This window comes from Zosterops lateralis, assembly GCF_965231275.1.
Source record: "Zosterops lateralis genome assembly, chromosome: 12".
Classification (NCBI taxonomy): domain Eukaryota; kingdom Metazoa; phylum Chordata; class Aves; order Passeriformes; family Zosteropidae; genus Zosterops; species Zosterops lateralis.
The window spans coordinates 10,673,650-10,695,533 of NC_139772.1; the positions used below are offsets into that span (position 1 = coordinate 10,673,650).

At 53.5% G+C, this 21,884-nt stretch overlaps 1 protein-coding gene across 2 annotated transcripts; it reads left to right on the plus strand.

Annotated features, from left to right (window-relative positions):
* Positions 1–2,183: 2,183 nt before the first annotated feature.
* Positions 2,184–6,562, plus strand: IRX5 (iroquois homeobox 5; the record flags this gene model as incomplete). 2 transcript variants are annotated; one of them, XM_083870520.1, is made up of 3 exons in its annotated part: positions 2,184–2,716; positions 3,919–4,324; positions 4,527–6,562. In XM_083870520.1, the coding sequence occupies 3 exons, from the start codon at positions 2,468–2,470 to the stop codon at positions 5,267–5,269; spliced, it is 1,398 nt and encodes a 465-aa protein (XP_083726646.1). In that variant the 3' UTR covers positions 5,270–6,562. The 2 variants fall into 2 exon arrangements, with proteins under 2 accessions (XP_083726646.1, XP_083726645.1); XM_083870519.1 differs by having other exon boundaries at positions 2,468–2,716; positions 4,530–6,562.
* Positions 6,563–21,884: the final 15,322 nt, after the last annotated feature.

The following is a 21,884-nucleotide window of genomic DNA, read 5'->3' on the forward strand; positions in this document are numbered from 1 at the left end:
TACCGGTGACACCGCGCAGTCGAAAACTGATGAAAGTGCACACCTGTGTGGATTAAGCATGTAAGGGAGCGTGCGAGCCGGCGATGGACCCGTCTCGTTTACCGGGGTAGAACCACATGGAGCTTACAGAGACGAAATTCCGCACACCACACATTAAAAAAAATTAAATTAAAAAAACAAAACAAAACAAAACGGGGGACGAAGGAAGCGCAAGAGGCTAGAGGAGGGAACGGCGGGACCGAGCGCGGCTCGGCAGCAGCGCCGAGGAGGAGCCGAGCCCGGGGCGGCCCCGCCGGTCCCGCCCGGCGATACCGGGCCCAGCGCGGGGCCGGGGCCGGGCCCGGGCCGAACCGCCCGTCAGGGGGCGCCAGGGGCGGGGCGGGGCAGCGCCGCCACAGAGCGGCTCAGCGGGGGCCCCCTCGGCCCGGACTCCCCTCACCTCGGCCTGGGCCGGGTCAGCGCAGCGGGGTCAGGTCAGGCCGGGCCGGGCCGGGCCGGGCCGGGCAGAGTCGGGCCGAGCTCAGCGCAGCCGGGCCGGGGCAGGGGCGGCCCCCGCGGCCCGCAGCGCCTCCGCCCGCCGTCCTGTCAGCACCGCCCCCGGACTCCGCCGCAGCCGCGCCCCCGCCGCCGCCGCCCCGCCACACCCGCGCTGAGGGACAGCTCCGCGGGCCCGTGGAAGGAGCGCAGCGCCCGCCGCCGGCCGGGGAACAGCCAGTCATGCGCCGGGCCGGCCGGGGGCGGGACTGGCGGGGCCGCGGCCTGCTGGGTACTGTAGTGCGGGGCGGGGAGCGGTGGGTGCTCTGCTCTGAGGGAGGGCAGCGCCCGCCCCGCCGCCCGCGGCTCCCCCCGGGGACAGCGCGGCCTTCCCGCCCAGCCCCGGCCCTGCAGCGCGGCCGCTCGGCGAGCCCCGGCTGTGCCCGGCTGGGGGCTGTGGGTGCTGCCCCGGAGAGGGAGAGAGGGAGGGACGGAGGGAGGACGGGGCGGTGTCGGTGTCGCCTCCACGGCGACACGGGGAGCTCCCGGCCCGGCCTGCCCGGTTTAAAGCACAGCCCTGCTCCTGTTTTAAAGCACACCCCTGTACGTCCCACGGGGAGCGCGGCGAGAGCGTTAGGGCCGGGAAATGCTAAAGTTACAACATAAAATAAATTCTAAAATTCTAAATCTCATGATGTCGCCTCTCGGCCGAGAAAGGCACGGCGGATCCCGGTGACCGGGGGTCCGCGGCCGCTGGAGCAGCTCCTTTCCTCAGCAGCAAGGGAAAAAAAATGCGAGAAGGGAATAAATCGGGATATGTTTCTATTGGGAAATATATCTGGTGGAATCACAGGAGATTACATCTTCTGATCGGCAGGGATTTATCCCGGTTCATATGGTTTTAATCTGCTTTCCCCTCGACCCTTCCCTGGGCCGGGGGCGGGGGGAGGATACCCGGAGTGTTCCTGAGATCCGCGGGCAAACCATCGCTCTGAGCCCCCTCTGACCCGCCTCAGCCCCTCCGGATCGCCCTTCTCCCGCCACCGGCGCTGGGAAAGACTAAATCCGAAGCTGCCCCCGCTCCCGGCCGGACCCGCGGCCGCTCCGCCCGCACGGTCACCGCAACAGGTCCGGCTCCGGCGGGAGTCACTGCCCGAGCAGCCCAGGGACACGGCTGCGGCTCTTCCCCGGCCAAAACCTCCTTTTTTTTGTAAAGAAAATCAAAACTACCAGCGCCAGTCCGCCGTACATCCCACCTCCAATGATTTAGCGGAGGGAGGGGCAGGGGCAGAGAGCACGAGGAGGGGTGGCTGTGCGGAGGGGGGAGCCGGGCGGCTAATAAATCTTATTAAAGATCTATTTTTTTTTTTTTTCATATACTGATTGGCTTGCATTCCGGCGCAACGCGGCTCCGCACGGTATTTAGCACATGCAGAAAGTTGGAGCTGATCTTAAATGGCTCGGAGGTGACTGCAATCCAGGAGCCGGCGCACTTGAGCCTCTGAGCGCTGGGGAGGGCCAGGGAAGCGCGGAGCCCTCCCGCTGGTTGGGCCCGGCCGCGGCAGCCCAGCGGGGTCCTGCCAGTCCTTCCACTGACAACACCCCGCGAAGGAGGAGCCTCGCCGGGCCGTGCTGAAGGCGTCAGGAGCTGCAATTTCCAACTTAGCATCTTGGCAGGACCCTTCGGAAAGCGAGAGCGAGGAGGAAGGGGGAAAAAAAAAAGCCCCCCAGTGCAAGGGGGAGAGAGAGAGAGAAAGAGAGGAGGGGGGGAGGGAAAGAGGGGAAAGCGAGGGGGGGAGAAAAAGGAGGAAGCGGTGCCCGGCTGCAGGCGAAAGCGGAGCAGCAGCCCCGGCGCAGAGCAAGGTGCCGCCGCTGCCCAGCTGGCGAGGGCGGAGAGGCGCCCGCGAAGCCCCGGCCGCAGCCGCCCCGAGCCGGCAGCGCGGCCGCTCCCTCCCGGCGCCTCGGGCTCCCGGGTGTATGTGTGCGCCTGGCCATGTCGTATCCTCAGGGTTACTTGTACCAGCCGTCAGCGTCCTTGGCTCTCTATTCCTGCCCGGCGTACAGCACCAGCGTGATCTCCGGACCCAGGACCGATGAACTTGGGAGATCTTCTTCGGGCTCCGCTTTTTCCCCTTATGCCGGATCTACCGCCTTTACCGCCCCTTCCCCGGGTTACAACTCCCACCTCCAGTACGGCACCGACCCGGCCGCCGCCGCCGCCGCCGCCTTCACTTCCTACGTGGTAAGAGCAGCCGCGGGCAGCCGGCACCGCGCCGGGCACGACGGCATCCCGCGGGTGCCTGCCCCCCCCTCCCGGGCCTGCTTTTTGTTCCCGTTTTATTTTGGAGATCTCGGGGACAAAAGGGAGCGCGGCTCCCCGCCTGGCCGCCCAACTTTCCCGCATCGCCGCCGTGCCCTGCTCACACTGTTGCTGGCGGCAGCGCGGGCAGGGCCGGGCGCGGGGGGAGCCCGGCCCGGGAGAGCAGGACCGGGGCAGGCGGGGACCGGTTTCATTCCCTTTTTTAAAAAAATTAAAATTAAATGTATAAAAAACACCAATCATAGTTCCGCAACAATTAGCTAGTTGTGATTGAAAAGGGAATGAACTCAGGACAGGTCGGCGATGGGAGAAATCCGGGCGATAAATCCAGGCAACTTTCCCCCGCGCGGCGATAATTAGGCTTAAATATTGCAGAGCTCTAATCCCATGGCCGCGAGCTGCTCCGCGGGGCTGCGCGGGGAAGGGAAGGGGAAGGCTGGGCACTGCGCCGCCGTGCGCGCCCGCGGGGCACCGCGGGGCCGGCCCGAGTGCGGGACATCCGCACCGCAGGGCTGCGGCCACAGCCAACGCCCCGCAGCTCCCCCCAAAACCGGGCACTTTGGCTCGGCTTCTCCCCTGTGTTTAGGACAGAGTTTCACAGTTCCTTCTTTCCTTTTTCTGTATTATTTTATTTTATTTTGCCTTTTTATTTTTGCCTCTCTTCCCCCTTTTTTTTGTTTCTATTTTATCTTCTTTTCTTCTCTCTTTTCTTCTTCCCTTTATTTTTTTCCTCCTCCCGTCCCTGGGCAGGGAGGGGCGGCCCAGCCGGGGCCCGGCAGGTTCTCTGCCGATCGCAGAGCGGGGAGGGGGGAAGGCTGCGGTCCCCCCGCCGCTGTCCGCCCCCAGGCCGCGCTGCCCACTTGCTTTTCCGCTCCTGCCTTGGGGGAGAGCTGCCGGATTGCTGCAGGCAGCCGGTGGTCTCCTGGGGCCGGAGACTGCGGGCCCCGGAGAGCCCCCAGGCCCTTCCTCCCGGGAGAGAACCGGGGGAGAAGGCGGGCAGGGCCCGGCGCGGGGGGAGAGGCGGCGGGGCGCGGGCAGGGGCGGCGGGCAGGCCCTGGCCTTGCCTTTGCCCTGTCATTGCCGCTGACCTCGCCCCGCCGGGCCGCTGTCCCCTCTCTCCCCAGGGCTCGCCCTACGACCACACGCCGGGCATGGCCGGGTCCCTGGGGTACCACCCGTACGCGGCGCCGCTCGGCTCCTACCCCTACGGGGACCCCGCGTACCGCAAGAACGCGACGCGGGACGCCACGGCCACCCTCAAGGCCTGGCTCAACGAGCACCGGAAAAACCCCTACCCCACCAAAGGAGAGAAGATCATGCTGGCCATCATCACCAAAATGACCCTCACCCAGGTCTCCACCTGGTTCGCCAACGCGCGGCGGCGGCTCAAGAAGGAGAACAAAATGACCTGGACCCCGCGGAACCGCAGCGAGGACGAGGAGGAAGAGGAGAACATCGACCTGGAGAAAAACGACGAGGACGAGCCCCAGAAACTGGAGGAGAAGGGGGACCCCGGGACGCCGGACACAGGTAGGACAGCGGGCAGCCCTCGGGGCAGCCCCGTCCGGCCCGGTGCGGCCTGTTCACCCCGGGCGGGGGGAGCCGGGGTCAGCTCCGCGGGCCCGGACACGGGGGGACCGGGGGGTGGGCGGCCAAGTGGGTGGGCGGGTTTGGGGGCGCAGGGCGAGCCCGAGAGCTGCCCCCCCACCCCTGTCCTTTCTCCCCCCGCCAGGAGCGGCGGATCCCAAGGCAGCGCCGGGCTGCGAGCGCCTCCAGGAGTCCCCCGGCCCCCGGGAGGCCGAGAGCGGCCTGAGCGACTCGGATTGCAAAGAGCTGCCGGAGGAGCGGCTCGACGGGCCGCCCGGCCCCCACAAGGCTCCCGGCGCTTCCCCGCTGGGACCGTGCCCCGCGGGCCGCGAGGAGCCCCCGCCGTACCGCCCGCCCTCGGCCGCCGCCGGGCCGCCGCTCGCCGCCGACCTGCACCCGCTGCTGCCCGCCGCCGCCGCCTCCGTCATCCACTCGCCGCAGCAGGCGGCCCTCGCCAAGCCCAAGCTCTGGTCGCTGGCCGAGATCGCCACCTCGGCGGACAAGGCGAAGGAGGCCGGCGGCGAGGGGCCCCCCCCCGGGCCCGCCGTGCTGGGAGGCGCCGGCCCGTCCCGCTCCCCGCCGCGGCCGCGCTCGCCGGGCGCGCAGTGCCCCTTCCCCAACGGGGCGGTCCTGCCCCGGCCGCTCTACTACACGGCGCCCTTCTACCCCGGCTACACGAACTACGGCTCCTTCGGGGCCCTGCACGGGCACCCCGCCGGCGGGCCCGCCGCCGCCGCCCCCGGCGCCCACTTCAATGGATTAAATCAGACTGTCCTCAGCAGAGCCGAGAGCCTGGCTAAAGACACTAAAATGATCAGGAGCCAGTCCCAAGTAGACCTTTGCAAAGACTCACCTTACGAACTGAAGAAAGGTATGTCCAACATTTAATATCGGCTTCTCCTCCCTCACCCCTCCTGGGACTGTGGTTTTGTTCTTTTTTCCTTTTTTTTTTCCTTTCCTTTTTTTTTTTTTTTTTTTTAATTTATTTGAGAGAAATAATAAATTGCTTTGGCAGTTATTTTTCCAGTACCAAAAGAAAAACAAAACAAACAGAAAAAGACCAGCTCCCCCCTCCCTCCCAGCACCCTCTTCAGAAGTTTATAGAGTCTATTTGAAATGGCTGGGTGGAAACCGCCCAGAAATGTCTTAAGCAAGTGAAAAGCAAACGAGTGACACACTCTCTCTCACACACACAAAGCAGAAAGATTTGTATTAAATCTTATTCTGTATATTTAATGTAGCTTTTTTGTATTTAAATTGATAATACAGTATCTTTGAAGTAAATTATGAAATCAAGACAACTGTACAGGCATTAATGTTGTTTTCGTAATATAAATATATACATTTCTGTGTCTTTTTCCGAATTGTTTCATAGTTTTAAAATATATATATACAAGTTTAATTTAATTTTTTATGCCTATTGTTTTTTTTTTTCCCTTGGGTGTGAGTTAAACTAAAAACGCGACAAAAAAAAAAAGGAAATAGGTTCTACGTATTAGATTTAAAAAACCCAACAAAACAAACCTGCAGCCGCCTTTGTAAAATGCAAATATTTAATTAAAAGAGATTTTTAACAGATTAAAAAACACTCTCTTTTTGCAATGGACAAATACGTGCATAGCTGCGGAAAAATAAAAGCACGTCTTAAATGAGACGCGGGGCTCCATTTAGGAGCTCAGGGTAGTACCTGAAGCCCTTTTGGAAGTGGCAGGGAATGTTTAAAAGGTGGGGGGACTCCGGAGGCGAGAGCGGCCCGGGCCGGGGCTGCGGGAGGGACGCTGTTCCCAGAGGTGAACGCTTAAATCAGGCCACGCACAAAAGCACTTGTTAGAAACACCAAATCGAAGCGCAGTCCCATCTTTTAACCTAATTACTTCCAATCAGTGTCCTGTTTTATGCAAAGCAATCAGCTGGTGAACTTTGCTAATGAGTTCGATTTTCTGCCAGATTTAGCCCGCGTCGCTGCAGCGGCGGCGGTGCCGGGGCCGCCCTGCCCGGGGAAGGCTCTCGGTGCGGCGGGGGCCCTTTTACCCTTCCCTTTCCCATTCCCTGTCCCCTGTCCCCGGCCCGCAGCCCCGCTCCCCCGGCCCGCGGCTCGGGCTGTCCCGGCGGGTCCGCGGGCGCGCAGCCCCGCGCAGGGCCGGCCGCGGGCGCGGTGCTGCCGGTGCCGGCAGGTAGGTGTCACACTCGGCCCGGCTTTGGCTCCCGCCGCCCGCTCGGCCGTGCGGGAATCCCGCGGGGCCGCGCTCCGCTCCGCGCTCAGCCCGCACGGCCGGCGGGATGGCGGGACGGGGGCGATCCCGGCCACCAGGTGTCCCCTGGGTGCGGGGACAGAGAGCGCCCCGAGCCCCCGCCGCAGCCCAGGGCAGGGGGAAGCGGGTCCCCGAGCGCATCAGGGGCTCCCCAGCGCGGAGCCTCCAGCCAAGTGTCAGTTCCCACTCGTGCGGCCGCCCGAGCCGCCCAGGACCCCGCACAGAGATAACCCTGGGGGCTGTGCCAGCGCCCGGCCTCGGGAACGGCTCTCCCCTCGTTCAGCGTGGATTTTGGGGGTGTCAGCTGTACACTGCTGATGTGATGGGACTATGATTGGGACTGGGACCTCTGGGGCTCCTCCGTTTGCTTGGATTCTTTTTTTTTTTTCCTCTTTACGAGCCAGATAATTATTTTGTAATCTCTTCAACTTTGTCAGAGCCATTTATTAGCTGTAACAGGTTTATTCATGCATATTTACATTTTACGGGAATTTAAATAGTAGTTTGTATTTTGAGTTTTAAAGATACAGTTTATGTTCGCTTGGTTATACGATTTTTTTTAGATAATATGGTTTTAAATCAAAATTGTTTCAAGTGAATGTAAAAAGAATCAAATATTCCTGGGATAATAGTATGTTATTTTGCCATTTTATTAATGATAAATGATTTTTAAAAAAAACCCGCTCGAATTCCTCCGTTGGATATTTCATTTCCAGTCGGTAAAACCTGCAGGAAGGCGTATTTTTCGGGCAGCAGTGAGCTTTACTGGACTCACCTGCCCTGTTTAAAACGGGATAAAGTTCTCGAGGCGAGGGGCAGGGTAGGGCTGGCCCGGGTGGAGCAGCCCCGGTGTGCGGGGTGGAGGCGAAGCGCCCCGGCCCCTTCCCCCGGCGGGGATCGCCTCGGGCTGGAGCCGGGAAACTCCCCGGAGCGCTCCAGGGAGCGACAGAGCCCCTCGGGACCGCGCTCCCCACACAACAGGTTCCGCAGAGGAACGACTGCCTCGAAATAAATAGGTTTCAATTATTCATCTAGCTATGGATTTTTTTTTTTAATTGTCGTGCTACCTTTCCACAGCTGATCTTCCGATCTCTGAAAAAAGCTATTTTGCAAAGCAGCTTAGGAGCTTCGCTCGTTCAAAAGCCCCGTTCCTTATACTCAGGGCTATTCTGAATAGGTCTATTAGCGATCTCAATACGGTTTTCGTTTGATGTATAAATTCCTAAGGGAATTAACCGTTTCCTTTAGGTTGCAGCCTGTCGCCTATTTTAAACCATAACTATTATTGTAGCCCAAACGATTTCATACAACAATTTTATTCATCACCCTTTTCCCCTTGCCACAGGAGATAGACTGTATGGCCATTCTTTAACATAAGCACGAATTTACCAGTTTCTTTTCCCTAACAGAGCTACTCTGGGGGAGGGGGCAGCGTTATCCTTTTTTGCCTCTGGCATGTTAATTTGTTGTTGGAAAAAAAAAAAAAAAAGGTGAGGATATCTTAAAATAAAAATAACGCCTGCTGCTAGTCAGAGCTGCCGCAGTTACTCAGGAACAGCCCTGGGAGCTGCCGGGAGCGACTCTCCCGCTGGGAGCGGAGCTCTCCCGGGGCGCGGGCAGGGCCGGGGCTGCCCTGCGGAGCTCTGGCCCGGGAGGGCTTCGCTGCGGCTGCGAAGCTCGTTTTGGGCAGGTCAGGGGGAAAAGAGCTGGGCTGGCGGTGGGTCCTCCAGACCGGACTTTGATCAGCCCGCCTGGCAGCAGGTGCTTGCCCAGGGGCGCAGGTGGGAACGGCCCGGCCCCCGCGGGTGCAGCCCCGCTCCCGGGAGAATCCGCCCGTCCCTTTCCGTGCCCGCTCCCTCCCCTTTCTGTGCCGGACCCCTCGGCGGCACGGCCCTTGATGGGGCGGGGGGCGAGACCCCCACCCCGCCCGCCTCGACGGCGCGGGTGGCACGGGGGCGACAGGGGGGCCGCCCTGTCCCGCAGGTGACAGTCCCACATCCCCCCGAACCCTCCAGCGCGGCCGGCGGGCGGGTTGGCCTGGCTGGCGGGCAGGGCCCACGCGTGGGGCCGCGGGAGCAGCTCCGGCCCGAGGATCCAGAGCCCAGAGGGGACGAGCGGGGGCTCCCGGCGGGAAGCGGCGGCTCGCCGGGCAGGGAGAGCAGCTCTCCTCGGGGAGCCGGGGCGACATCCCCCTCCCCGTCCGTCCGAGCCAAGGGCCCTGTCCCCGGGGAAGGATGAGGCTTCCCCGAGGAAACCCGGGCAGGTGTCCCGAGGTCAGCCGTGCCCGTTCCGATGGGCCTACCCACACCTGGGGATGGCAGGAGCCCAGGAGAGCCCAGGGCTGCAGCCATTTATCCCATCCGTCCCATCCACGGCAAAATTGTCTCAGTCCTGGGAGCCAAGAGACTGGGCTGGGGGTGCGGTCCGCAGCCTGCACAGCCCCCGAGCTCCGGCTGGGAGCCCCCCGTGTCTCCAGCCCCGGTTCTCAATTGCGGGGACGAAGAGCGAGAGAGGCGGGGAGCCCGGCGCAGCCCCGCTGCTTCCTCTTTCACGCTTAAAAACAAAACAAATCCTAATTTAGACCCTCAACACCCCGGCCCGTGTTTACATCCCCCCCGCTGCTCTCCCCGCGAGTGTTGCCTTTGCAATTGTCACGATTAACCTCCGGGGCTCGGGCTCTGCGCGGAGCCTCCGCCGCGGCCCGGACGGCGCGGCCGCGTCTAATTGGCTTATTGGAGCTCCCCCCGCACACCTCCCCGCCCGGCGAGGGGCTCCGAGCAGCATCTTCTCTCCTCGTGCCGAGGAACGAACTGCGTGAAAGCCCCTCCGCCAAGGAAACACGGGAAATCACACGGCCAGCAAGTTTAAAGGAAGCGAATTAAAAAAAAAAAAAAAAAAATCACAGGGGGTTGCAATAGGGGAAAAGTACTGGAACTTCAACCCAAAACAGAGACGAGTTTAGGGAAAAAAAGAAAAAAGGAAAAGAAAAAAAAAAAAAAAAAAAAAAAGAAAAAAAAATCAAAATAAAACAAAGGAAAACTCGTCCCCACGGCGCGGTCCAGCCGGCACCCAGCGCGGGTGCGCAGCCGTGGGTATTCCTCACCGGCGGTGCGGTGCGGAGGGCCCGGCCCCGCGGTGTCCGCCCGCCCCAGCAGCCACAGCCGGGCCCGGGGCAGGCTCGGGGCAGGCTCGGAGCGGCTCGGGAGTGCCCTGCAGCCCGCCCGCCCCCCGCCCCTGCCACCCCCCTCCCGCTCCCCTCTTTCTGTGACCTGCCACGATTATTAGTAAGGACATCTGTGGCTGGCAAGGGAACAAGTGTTACCAAAACCAGAACCGGCTGTTTTTCCAAATGAGCAATATGTTAATTCCTCATCCCCCCTCTGGTTTCTTTAAAACCTGGCACAAATACATCAATGGCGGAGAATAAGGAGCCTTTGCAGAGAACAAGTGGCAGTTTTGAATTTACCTTTTGTGTGCGCCTCAGATGCAATCTTGAGGCATTTTTTCCCTTCTCTCCCGCAGAAAAAGAGTGTTAATCTGCCCTATCTTGGGACCCGAAAGGATTGGAGTGGAGTAGATATTCACTGGAATCACATAGGGGAATAAGGGTCTTGCTTTATTGAATCATCAAATCCCAGGAATGAAGCTCTTAATTAATTATGGGTGCTAAAAATTCAGGCCAGCTGTTTCTTTTTACTTGGCTCTGACAGAGAAAGACAAAGTCTACATCGAGATCTTCTAAGGCGCATTCAGCATAAATCAGCGCCCTCGGCGGCGCTCCCGGCCGCGCCGCGACCCGCCGGTGACAGATGGCGCATTGTCCCCGCATTCCTCCACCGCGCTCCGCGCCCGCGGAAGGGCTCGCCCGGCGGCGCGGCCCGACCCAGCCCGGGGACCTTCCTCCGCCAGGGAAAAGGCTCGCCCGGGACCGGCGAGGGACGAACGGGCCGAGGCGCCGGCCCTGCCCGACGGGGCGGCCGCGGGAGAGGCTCTGCCTTTCCCTGCCCGAGAGCGCTCCGCAGGCGCCTCCTCCGCCCCGGGCAGTCCCAAAGCGCCGTTCCCAGTCCCTGCCCGTGTTCCCAGGCTGCGGCTGGAGCCCCGGTCCCTAAATCCTGCTCGGCTTCCCTCGCTGCAGCCAGCACCCTCGACGTCCCCTAACATCAGCGCCTCTACTTTTCTCCCGAAGGCAGGAGCGTTTCCCTGCGCGGCCGCGGAGTCTCCCGGAAGGCTGTGCTGGGGGGCAGGAGGTGCGGGGGTCAGAAAGGCGCGGAGAGCGGCGCAGGAGGTGCGGCTTCAGAGCCCGGCCGGGTCACCGCCATCCCGCTCTCTCTTTCGGGGGACAATTCTCTCAATAGCCGGCACTCAGCGGGACCAACCCGCGCTATTTTCACGGCCAGTTTTACAGGCCAGGGGCTCTCGCAGTGGGCAGGGCTGCCCGAGCCCCTCTCGCCCCTTCCCGCACTTTTCTGTCCAGGAAATCCCTGCCGGTTCCCCTCGGCGGGCCCGGACACGGCGGGAGCCTGGGGCGGGGTGCTCGGGGGCTCCCCGGGCTCGTACCCCGCCGAGCGCTTCCAGCCTCCTCACCGAGGATCTCTTCACCTCCAACTACCAGAAGATGACTGTCCTCCGCACGGCGTTACTCATCTGTTATAATTAGAGCATGTGCGAACTCGCAGCGCGCCGGGAGCGCGGCCCGGGCTGATGCAGGCACTTGTGCAATGAGCCCCTCTCTCTGCCGTGGCGGTGCTGTGCGGGCAGCCCTGCTGGGGGCCCTGCTAAGCCCTGCCAGGGCCGGCCGGGGCCGCATCCTGCCCCGGGGCCGCATCCTGCCCCTGCCCGGCCCGGCCCGGCTCCGCTCTCCCCCGAGTCCGCCACGGGAGGGGAGCGCCATCGTCCTGGTACCTCTTTTCCCCCGAAATCGGCTCTCATTTGCCTAAAGCTAACCACAGACCTCTCCACGCTCACGGCTGATGGATGCAAATGTAAATGTGCACTTATTTAATTGGATCAGGTCCCAAGATAAAAGAGATAAACGGCTCCCAGTTTGCCAAGTTATTTTCAGAGGCATGCAGTGATGTGTGGAGGGAAAGTTAATGAAGAGGAGAAGAGACACACTGTACTTAAAATACCTCAGGTCTAGACTCGGGGAGAGGGAGGCATCGAGCTCCGCCGCGGCGGATGGGCGGGGGGCTCCGCGCAGCCCCGCGCAGTGCGGCTCAGCCCGCGCAGCCCCGCTCAGCCCCGCGCAGTGCAGCTCAGCCCGCGCAGCCCCGCTCAGCCCCGCGTAGCTCCTCGCCCAAGCCGCGGCGGGCGGGGGGAGGCTGCGCCCTACGTGACAATTAATGCTCTTCCCCTGTTCCCTCCACCAAAATTCTTCCTTAGCGCTGTCTCCCCTCGTTCCTCCCCGTGTTCTACATCCGTATGCACGAGACATTAACAGACGGTTATTGATACAAGCATAGTTTTTGTTGCTAAAGGCCTTCCAAAACAAATTCTCCGGCTGAATGCCAATGTATGCATGTTGGCTGGTGACAGCTGATTAGTGAAATGATTTACGGCCAAGTTAAAAAAAAATGATACTGTCAAAGGCAGCAATTTGAAAAAAAGATAAGACGGTACAGCCTCAAGGCTTCCCACTGTAAAGCCACCCAACAAATCTAAACCTACACTACAAATACCTGAAACACTCAAGGAATCAATTGGTCGCAGATTAAATACAGTCTGTATTCTGACTCGCCCTGGTAATCTGTAACTCTCCGCAGGAGCGGCCCCTCGATTTATGCCTCCAGCCTCACCTGCGGCAGAGCCGGCTCCTGCCCGCGCTGCCCTGCCGGCCTCCCAGCATCCCTGCAATCGGAGACTTAGGCCTCCTTTTTGTTTCAAGACTTTTTCTCTCATTAATTGATTAAAAAATCCCCCTTCCCTCATTTCTCTGTAGCTCTTCTTCATAAAGAAAGCTTTTGCTCTGCAATAAAATAAGAGACTTTGATCCCAGATCATCCTCTTAGGCCTTCCAGCTGAAATCAGCGGAGAAACTATGTGGAGTTATTGTTCGCACTTGCTGCACTTCTGATTCAGAAAGGGCTGATTTATTAGCTTGTCAAGGGAAGCATTGTTCAGGAAGGCAATCAAAAAGCACTTACCTAGCTAAACTAAAATTACTGCCTTTTCAGTGGCTAATTTGTATAACTCCCATGGAGGAACTTGGGTAGTGTTTGATGAGGCATAAAATGATGATTAATGAATTTATTGGCCTGCTGCTCATCAAATAGGAGTAGTATATCTTTCCTCTATTGGGCGTTGGGTCTAATGCTACACGTCTGTGTAAAGCAAGTCCAATATGATCTCCTTTTTAGCCCCCTTTTAACCCCCATGACCTGAAGAATATCACCATGTAACAGAGGCAACATCAGGGGACTGCAAAGACAAAGAGCCCGTTTGATAACACGGTAAATGAGAAACGCGAGGAAAGTTGCTGCAGGGACAGATCTGCTCAGTTTTCGGCTTTCAATCACTTTGACTACTGAAGTGGGAAGAATGTAGAAACTAGATAAGGTGTGAGAAGCGAAAAGAAAATGACAAACCAATTTTAACTTTCATAAAGGATCCAGCCAAACAACTTCATTGCTACTTGAAAGAAGGAGTGAGCTCAGGAAGTGCTGGGATTCCCGAGCAGCCAGGCACGCTGCAGCACCTCACCACCCAGCTGTGCATGGGGACACAGGGAATATGCCCCCAAACTGGCCACATCCAGGGCCAGTATATAACCTGCTTGGTACTCTGATCAGATTTGTTGCAACCATTTTGAGCCCACACATCGTATGTCCCTTTTCCTCCACTGGAACAGCTTTCTCCTCTGCTCAGTGTTTAATGCTCGAATCACTCTTTTGGGGCTGAGGGTTTCTGAGAGAAAATACACACTTTCTCTCTTTTAAAAGCCCTTACTAAATTACTTGTGATTCAGTGCCCACCTGGATGCACATGTGACATACAGGGTATCATGCTCTACACATTGCTGCTTTGAGTAGGTTAAGACTCCCAGAAGATGAGAAATGTTGCTGACATTCTCAAAAACTTGTTAAAACTAGTTTGCCTGAGATTTGGAGTCAAAGATCTTCCCAGGATTGATTCAATTTAGCTCTTAGCTTCCATGCACAGTTCCCTGATCCTGCAGCTCTGAAGCTTGTTGAGAGATCTGCAGCTTGCACGTCTCCCAGTGAAGATGCAGATGCCTTATCTGGAGCCTGTTGCCAAAAAGGCAGCATGTCTCATTACCTTTTGAGGCTACACAGAAGTTCCCTGAGGCCTGTGTGTCAGCAGCCCACCATGCTGAAGACTGAGAAGGTGCAAGAACATTTTGCAGAACCACTGATGTGATCAGGACTAGCTAGATGATGTGATGTTTCAGGCTCCAATGAGGCTCAGAGGAGCAGGAAATGGTAACGTGGAGGTGCCTGGCAATCCCAGCAGCCTGTCTTCCCTCTCTGCACCTTCCCTTTGTGCCTCTGCATGCAGAGCCAGAGCACAGCCTGCTCTGCACTCTTCAGAGGGGAGTCAAGAAGGGAAAGCAGGCTGCAGATGAAGTAGTGTGAAACTCTTTTCTTTTGCTCTCTTGTGTTACAATACAGTCTCTCCTGTATTTTTTTCTTTCCATGACCTGTTCCTGGGCTGTATTAGATGATGTTTCTGGAAAGCTGATTGGGAATTGACTGAGGCAAGTCTAGATCTCAGCCCAGGAGGGCAGGAGAATTGCTCTCCTTAATTTTAAGGGACTTAAGCTCATATTTTCGGAGAAATTCTTAAATTTGGCTGTTCTATATTAGATAATAATTGTGATTTCAAACATTCTTGTTTGCAAAATACAAGGTATATAGCATACCAAGAATTGCTCATTTTTCAGATCTGTTTAGAAATAGTTTCTGGAATGGTAAAAGGAATATACTCCTGACCAATCTTTCAGTTCATCAAAACAAAATTTTCCTGAGACAACATACTGGCTTCCTTGACAAAAGGAAAAAGACCCCACCTTATGTTTACAAGATCAGAAAACATTTATTTCAACTCTATCAATTGATATTTGTCTGAAACACTTTTAGCTGAAATGATCCTCTGGAAAATAATGTTTATAAACATCCTTGAACAAATAGCACTTGCCTGACACAAGCCTACCATCAGTGTACCTCTCAACAAGTTTTATCTACAAGTCCTTGACCTGTGACTGCTTTTACAAAGGCTCTCTGTTCATTAGCAATTTAAGGTCACTTTAAGTACTTGTGTCATGAACACATAGCACAGCCGTAAAATATCTGTGTTAAATGCCAGCTGCATTAATATAGGGGCTTATTTTCCTCCACTTGGCTCCCCAAAGCAACATGATCTTACACACTGATGAAAAAAGACATAGCTATATTTGCATAATTACAGCAATATTGTAAGTCTTTAGTGCAATAGACCTAAGAGGCTGATTTATGATTAAATATGTATGGCTAAAAGTTACCATGCTGGGTAGTGTGCATAGCATTAGACAATGACAGTTTTGGGACATAATTGCTTTAATGTGGGCAATTAAGACTAAGTGCATGTGATTTTAGTGTCTGCCCTACATTCCTCTGAATGATTACAATGATCAATACACATGATTTGTAAGTCGCTTCCTATTGATCGAATGGTAAAATGTTTGACCTTCCTTTGAGGAAGTAATTTGCTAAATTATGACACCACGTAAAGTCTTTCTTGGTTCAGAGGTGAGGGGTAATGGTGCTCAGAATTACAAAAAAAATAAAATAATTTTTCCCCCTTTTCCTGAAAGTCAGTCTGTAATGTCTCCGCCAATTTGCTGAGTTCACCTGTGGAGGGAGGAGTCTGGCCACATTCGTCTTTGAAATTAGGGAAAAATGGGAAAAAATATTGAATTGCAAACTCAGTCCATCTTGGCAAGAAATCCTCCTGCCAAATCATGAGGAAGTTCTCGACCACAAGATCTCTGTTGTTTGCAAGCAGCTGGAGAAAAATGTGCAGCAGCAAAGTTGGGGAAGCGGAGCACACCGTGAGTGCCGTGAGCAGCTGGGACACGTGGCAGGGCTTCCTGGGCTGCCTGCCAGGCTTAATTTAGCTTTGCATGCACAGTACCAAATAGCCTTCACTATATCACATTAGCAGGTACAAAAAGCAAACCAACAGTGTTCATGAAAACACATTAGCCGATGAACAATAACTTAGTTACAGCTGAGGACCTTCCTTCCAGGCCAGCATTGCCATTCTAAATGTACACAGTTGCAAATTAGATCAAAATTAGTTGATACCAAGGCACTGAGATGTGTCCTGTTCCAGGGAATCACAGAATCAACTAGGTTGGAACAGATCTTTGAGGTCATGGAGTCCAAGCTATGACCTAACACCATCTTGTCAACCAGACCATGGCAGTGAGTGCCACATCCAGTCTTTTATTAAACACCTCCAGAGACAGTAATTCCACCACCTCCCTGGGAAGTTCATTCCAATGCTCAATCATTCTGTTATCATTCTGTGAAGAGCTTCTTCCTAATGTTCAGTCTAAATGTCCCCTGGAGCAGCTTAAGGCTGTGTCCTCTTGTCCTGTTGCTGGTTTCCTGGGAGAAGAACCTCATCCCACCTGGCTGCGTCCTCCTGTCAGAGAGTTGTAGACAGTGATGAGGTCTCCCCTGAGTCTCCTCTTCTCCAGGATAAACAACCCCAGCTCCCTCAGCCTCTTAGGACTTCTGTTCTAGACCCTTCACTAGCCTTGCTGCCCCTCTCTGCAAGTGTTTGAGCAGCTCAATGTCCTTCCAAAACTGAGGGCCCAGAACTGGACACAGCACTCAAGGGACAGCCTCAGCAGTGCCAAGCACAGGGGGAATCACTGCCCTGGTCCTGCTGGCCACATTATTCCTGATCCAGGTGAGCTGCCATTTGCCTTCTTGGTCTGGCTCACGTTGAGTCTGCTGTCTCAGAGATAAACCTTCCAATATAATCCACTCTTCCTGCACTAACACTGCAGCATCCACACGCTGCCCTCAGCACGGCCAGAATGCTCCAGCTGCCCATGCAAAGTTGCCTGTGCAGATCAGGCTTCAAACCTCAATTCTTCTCCACCTTACCCAGAACTGGGGCATTCTCAACCTCCCATGCTGTGCTCAGCCTCCCCCTTCCCCCAGCTCCTGCCTTCCCAGTGCCCTGCACCCCAGCCTAGGGGGGAAAAGTGGCTGGAACACAACAGATCCTTGGGTACAACATGCTCATTTCCACACTGCTGGAAAGTATAAAGAAAGGCAGTACAGTGGCCTAGAAGGACAGGGACACTTAAAAATGATGCTATGGAAGATGGAAGATGAAACATACCACAGATCATGTAGGTAGCAAGAAACATCCTATTTACTGGCTGTTGTGCCAAGCACATACACTGTTATACAATGTCCCACTCTTAAATCCTTTCGTAAGGAGAAGAGAGCATCAAAGAGTTCATAAATTTCCCAAAAGAGCAGTACTGAACAATGAATTAAACTACAAAGCAGTTGGAATTCCTGGTTAGAAAAAAGTTCAGTCAGACAAAGGGCTGACTTGTTGGAAATCTGAAGGTAAATCTGCTTGCCAGACCTAAGAGGACAGGCCCTCCTGGAGCTCACCAGCCCCTGTTGAAGCATCCTTGGAAATTCCTTTTCTTTCTAGCCAGAGATGATGCTTGGACACCAGTTACAGACAGACTTTTTGGGATGAACAGGACTGCTCTGAAAGTCTGCCCTTCCTCACCTCTGACTTTACACCAGTCCTATGCCAGGAGTGAAGTGTACGACTCCAAACCATACTCATCTTGTATCTAGATTTTGAACATTTCTTTTGAGTTTCTTCCAGGGTCTTAATGACCCTCACAGAGGCTTAAGGTTCCCCAGATGTTTCATTTTTAAGAAATCTTACAGACCAAAGCTGCTAAGGCTACGCAGTATACTATACTCACTCTTAGCTGCAATTAAAAAACCCAGACATAAGACACAGCCATGGATAAATATTAAAAAAATAATTTTACACTCAAATTTCCATTTTCTTATTCATGGTATCATTCCCTTGGCAATAATCCATTCTCAACAGCCTCCCATGCAACCAGTCCACTAGCCTTTGGTCCCATTTCTGGATGACCCAAGTTGAGCTGGCTGGTGATTATCACTGGATAAGAGGACAAGGGGATGGACAACTGGTAGTGGCAATACTAATCAACTGTTAAACATGAGAAGCCCCAGCCAAGGTAACTTGGTGCTGAGAAAGCTGTTTATGCTCCATTTTGGAATTTTTCCTAGCACAATATACTCAGATAGATATGTTTCCATTACTTTTCATTTAAACTAATTCTTCTTTGGCTACCTCCTTTTTTTTAATGTTAATCAGATGAGTGGATTTACCCTGTATTTGAATTACATGTTACCATTTTTATTCTAAAAATGTGCAGAGACTGAGATATCCATCATCTCATTAGAGGCTCCTTGAGCAATCCTCATGAGAAGGTGAAAGCGGAAGAACAAGGCACAGGAACTGTGTCAGTGATGGGTTGAACTACTCAACCCATCCAGATAAATCTATTGGAGGAGGAGAAGGCAGAGAGGGATGGAAGTGCCTCTCCAACAGGCACAAACCGCAGTTGGGCTGCAGAAGGCACAAGGAGGGTGCTGAGCTGGGCAGAGCCTGACAGCCTGGGAGTGGCCACTGGGTGTGAAAAGCAATGGCCAGAGAGACTTGGGGGTCTCCTGTCATGGGCACAAGGCCAGCAGAAGGCTGGCAGCCCCCAGCACTGGCCAAGGCCTGGGTTGAGCAGGAACCAAACCCACAAAGCAGCTTGTGCCACCACTGTGTCCTGGATATATCTGTGGATGATCACAGACAGGGCACCAACCTGCTGGCACAGCTGTGCACATCAGCAACAGGGAGAGCCTGGTGCTTCACTGAGGGAGAATTCACTCTCTGCCACTGAGCTCCAGCAGGGGAGAAACCAGGAAACCTCCACAGAGCAGTGTAGAACATAATAGGACAGCAAGACCTATTCATATTGTGGTCTCACCCAGGATGGGGAGATAGGAGGTGAAAACTGGCTAATTAGTCTCATTCTGACTTTTTAAATTGTTTTTCTGTGGACAAAACTGGGACTCACACACCTCAGTAGTTTTATCCAATTTTTATCTTAAAATTTTTAAACACACTGTGCACTGGAAATCCTGACCTTCAACTGAGAATCAAACCATTGGATACTCTTTGTTTAAATTCTTCAGCTATTGAGATCAGATGTAAAGATTTCCAGATTAAAAGATAAGAGCTGCTGCCATAATTTTTTCTGAATCATTTTTCTGGGGAATATGTTCCCAGGTTTTGTTTGACCTAAACCTCCAGGCATTGAATATGCTCCATTTTTTTCATGGGCCCACTACATAGATTCCAACGTGGAGGTAGCACCTGCATCTGAGTTGGGATTCAGTCACCTAAAAAGAGGCCTCTCTGGCATCTTAGATTCTTCTGGGATATCCAAGCTATGCCCATGGGACACAGGATCTCTGAGAGGCCTGCACTGGGACAGCAGGGAGGCCAGGGAGGTACTGTAGGGCACCTCAAATAAAAGAAAAAGATGTGAGTGAGTGAATCTCAGCCCTAAACACTTTCCTAGTCCCCAGCAAGAAAAGGCACATTACAACATGATTAATTTCCTCTCCAAATCAAAGTCTGAAATAAATCAGAGGATTGACATCCTGGAAGTGCTGATCTTGCTCCACTGCCTGGGAGGAGAGCCCAGGGGGACTAAGGCAGGTGCCTGGGCTGTGGACGTTTAAAGCCAGGTGAGAGGACTTCCCTCAAAGCTACATACAGATGTGCCTCTCCCTGCTGGTTACCCAACCCCAGTGGTCTGAATCTAACAAAACCCAGATCTATCTCCTGTGAAAAATAAAAGAGTTCATCCTCAGTCTAGAAAAAATGCTAACGAATACTTAAAAAACAATCACTTGTGAAAATCCTTACAGTCCAAATATCTCTAAGAGATAAATTGAAGTACCTCTACAATACACAATTAAATTATAGAGTGGTTGCTATAATTAATGAACAAAACCCTTGCTTAAGACTCTTACTTACAATGCAGCTTTACTCATGAACACTTCCTTTGCTTTTCCATTGAAATATTTACGGAATAATATTTATGGATAAACATCCATGGTCCTTACTCAGGAATGCTTATAATCACATACTTAGCTTTAAACGCAGAGCCACTGAACTCAATGACACTTCAAGACACAATTAAATTGCACAGTTCAGCCTGGACTGGTTCCTCAGACAGCACTTTATGTGGGAGAATCAGGTTCAAAAATCTGTTTCCTTAAGGTTTGAAATAACATCAAATATATGATTAATCAAATGACTGCATTAAAACTAGGTTTTGCACAACTAAAGGACTAGATAAGATGAGAAGAGAAGAAGGGAAATATTAAAATGTGTCAATATAGGAATGGAAAGAGAAACTTTAAAAGCAAAACTAGTAGCAGGATTTGTGGTATTCTGCAAGTTCAAAATGCAACTGACACATTTCTTTGTTGTAGTTAATTTTGTTTTGCCTTCATATTAACTGCATCTCTTTCATGAATATTTTTAAAAATAAAATAATGCTTATCACTCAGGCTGCTTTGAAGTACTTCTGAGTTGAATGACTAGTAGCATTTATTGATTTCATAGTGTGACACTAGAAGGTTTGATATGGGATTTTAAAAAATGATATTTGAAGTTAAAAGAAGACATCTTGATTAAAGCCAGAACAAATTGTTTGGCTGAGATTCAAACTCTGGTTCACATGCCTTTCCAAGTTTGTAGACTCACTTGCTTGCTAGGAAAAGCCCATATGCTTTCAATGGATGAGTTCAAAATTCATGCCATGGAAAGGCAGGAAACTGCTTCAAAGTTGGGAACCAACGGTCCAGCTTAAACCATAAGGGAAAAATATATTCATAGACATTAGATATAGGAATGAGGCAGAAAGGTCTTGTGTTTAAGGGCTTCAGTTCTGAGACACAGACAGCGCGACCTTGAACCAAATCCCGGAGTCTTCTGTGCATCCGTTGCCCATATGGAAACTCCTGATAACATCGTTCCCATCTTCTCCTGTGCAGGAAGCTGTGAGGATGAACAGCAGCTCTGTGGGGCTGTAAGTCATAGGGCTGGCTGGAGAGATGATCTGTTGGGTTATCACTTCAGGTCTCAGAGAGACTGTGATGAATGCTGCTGATCTGCTGGGTGCAGTCACTTGCTGCCAGCGCTGGGTAATTCTGGTTCCAAAGGTACCTCAGACTCCACCACGCAGGCACTGAGTCTCTGTGCTGGCCACTTCTACTGAGACACTTGATGTTCTCCTGGCTTCTACAGGTAAGGGGGGAACATTTAACCAAGGACTGGCCCATACCTGAGGGCTGCTCAGTACTTCAGGATGGGCAGAGCCCTGCAGCTCTCTCCTCCTGTACAGCCCAGTACATTGGTATTGTCCTGTGTGCCTTAAAGATGAGAGTGGAACTAGTTCTTCAGAATGGACCAAAAGCACTAAACCTTTACAGAGATCATCTGCTTAAAAGCCACTTGGGTTCTTATTCTTTAAATAACTGACCTAAAGCACCTGCTCATAAAGCAGTTTCTGCATCCTGGGAGATGATCATCACTTCTTTTCTTGACCTTCTTCCATTGCTGGTTTCACGAGGGATGAGACTGACTTTTAAAGGAAAAAAAATTCTAGTGCCATTTGGGAGGGTCATGAAGAAAAAAAAATAAGTTGTCAGTTTTAGCAATGGAAACTGCAGTAAGTCACCAGCAGACTACTGACCGAGTTGTTAAACTCAGGGGGAAAAAAACCTGTTAGGTGAGCTGGTTAATATCAAGGCTCACCACTCACTTCTGCATACTACAGACCATGTCAAAAGCTTTCCAGTAATCAGTAGAGCTTAAGAAAAGTCTCTGATTAACTTTTCTTTCATCTTTCTCTTTTCCATCTGGTGTTAAAGATCAAACCTTCAGTTCCTCTACTCTTTTAAGCCTTGCCTGTTTGACAGAAAACTTCTCATCCATCTTAAATCTAGTGTGGGCTAGAATGTCTTTCAGCAGTGGCTAGAGGGTAGATATATTATCAGATAGTAACCATATTGCTCCCTCTCCTTTTACTTTAGCTTTGTATTTGTTATTATAGGATATATCTGGGGTTTGTGAGTGTTCAGCCTCTATCCCTCTAGGAT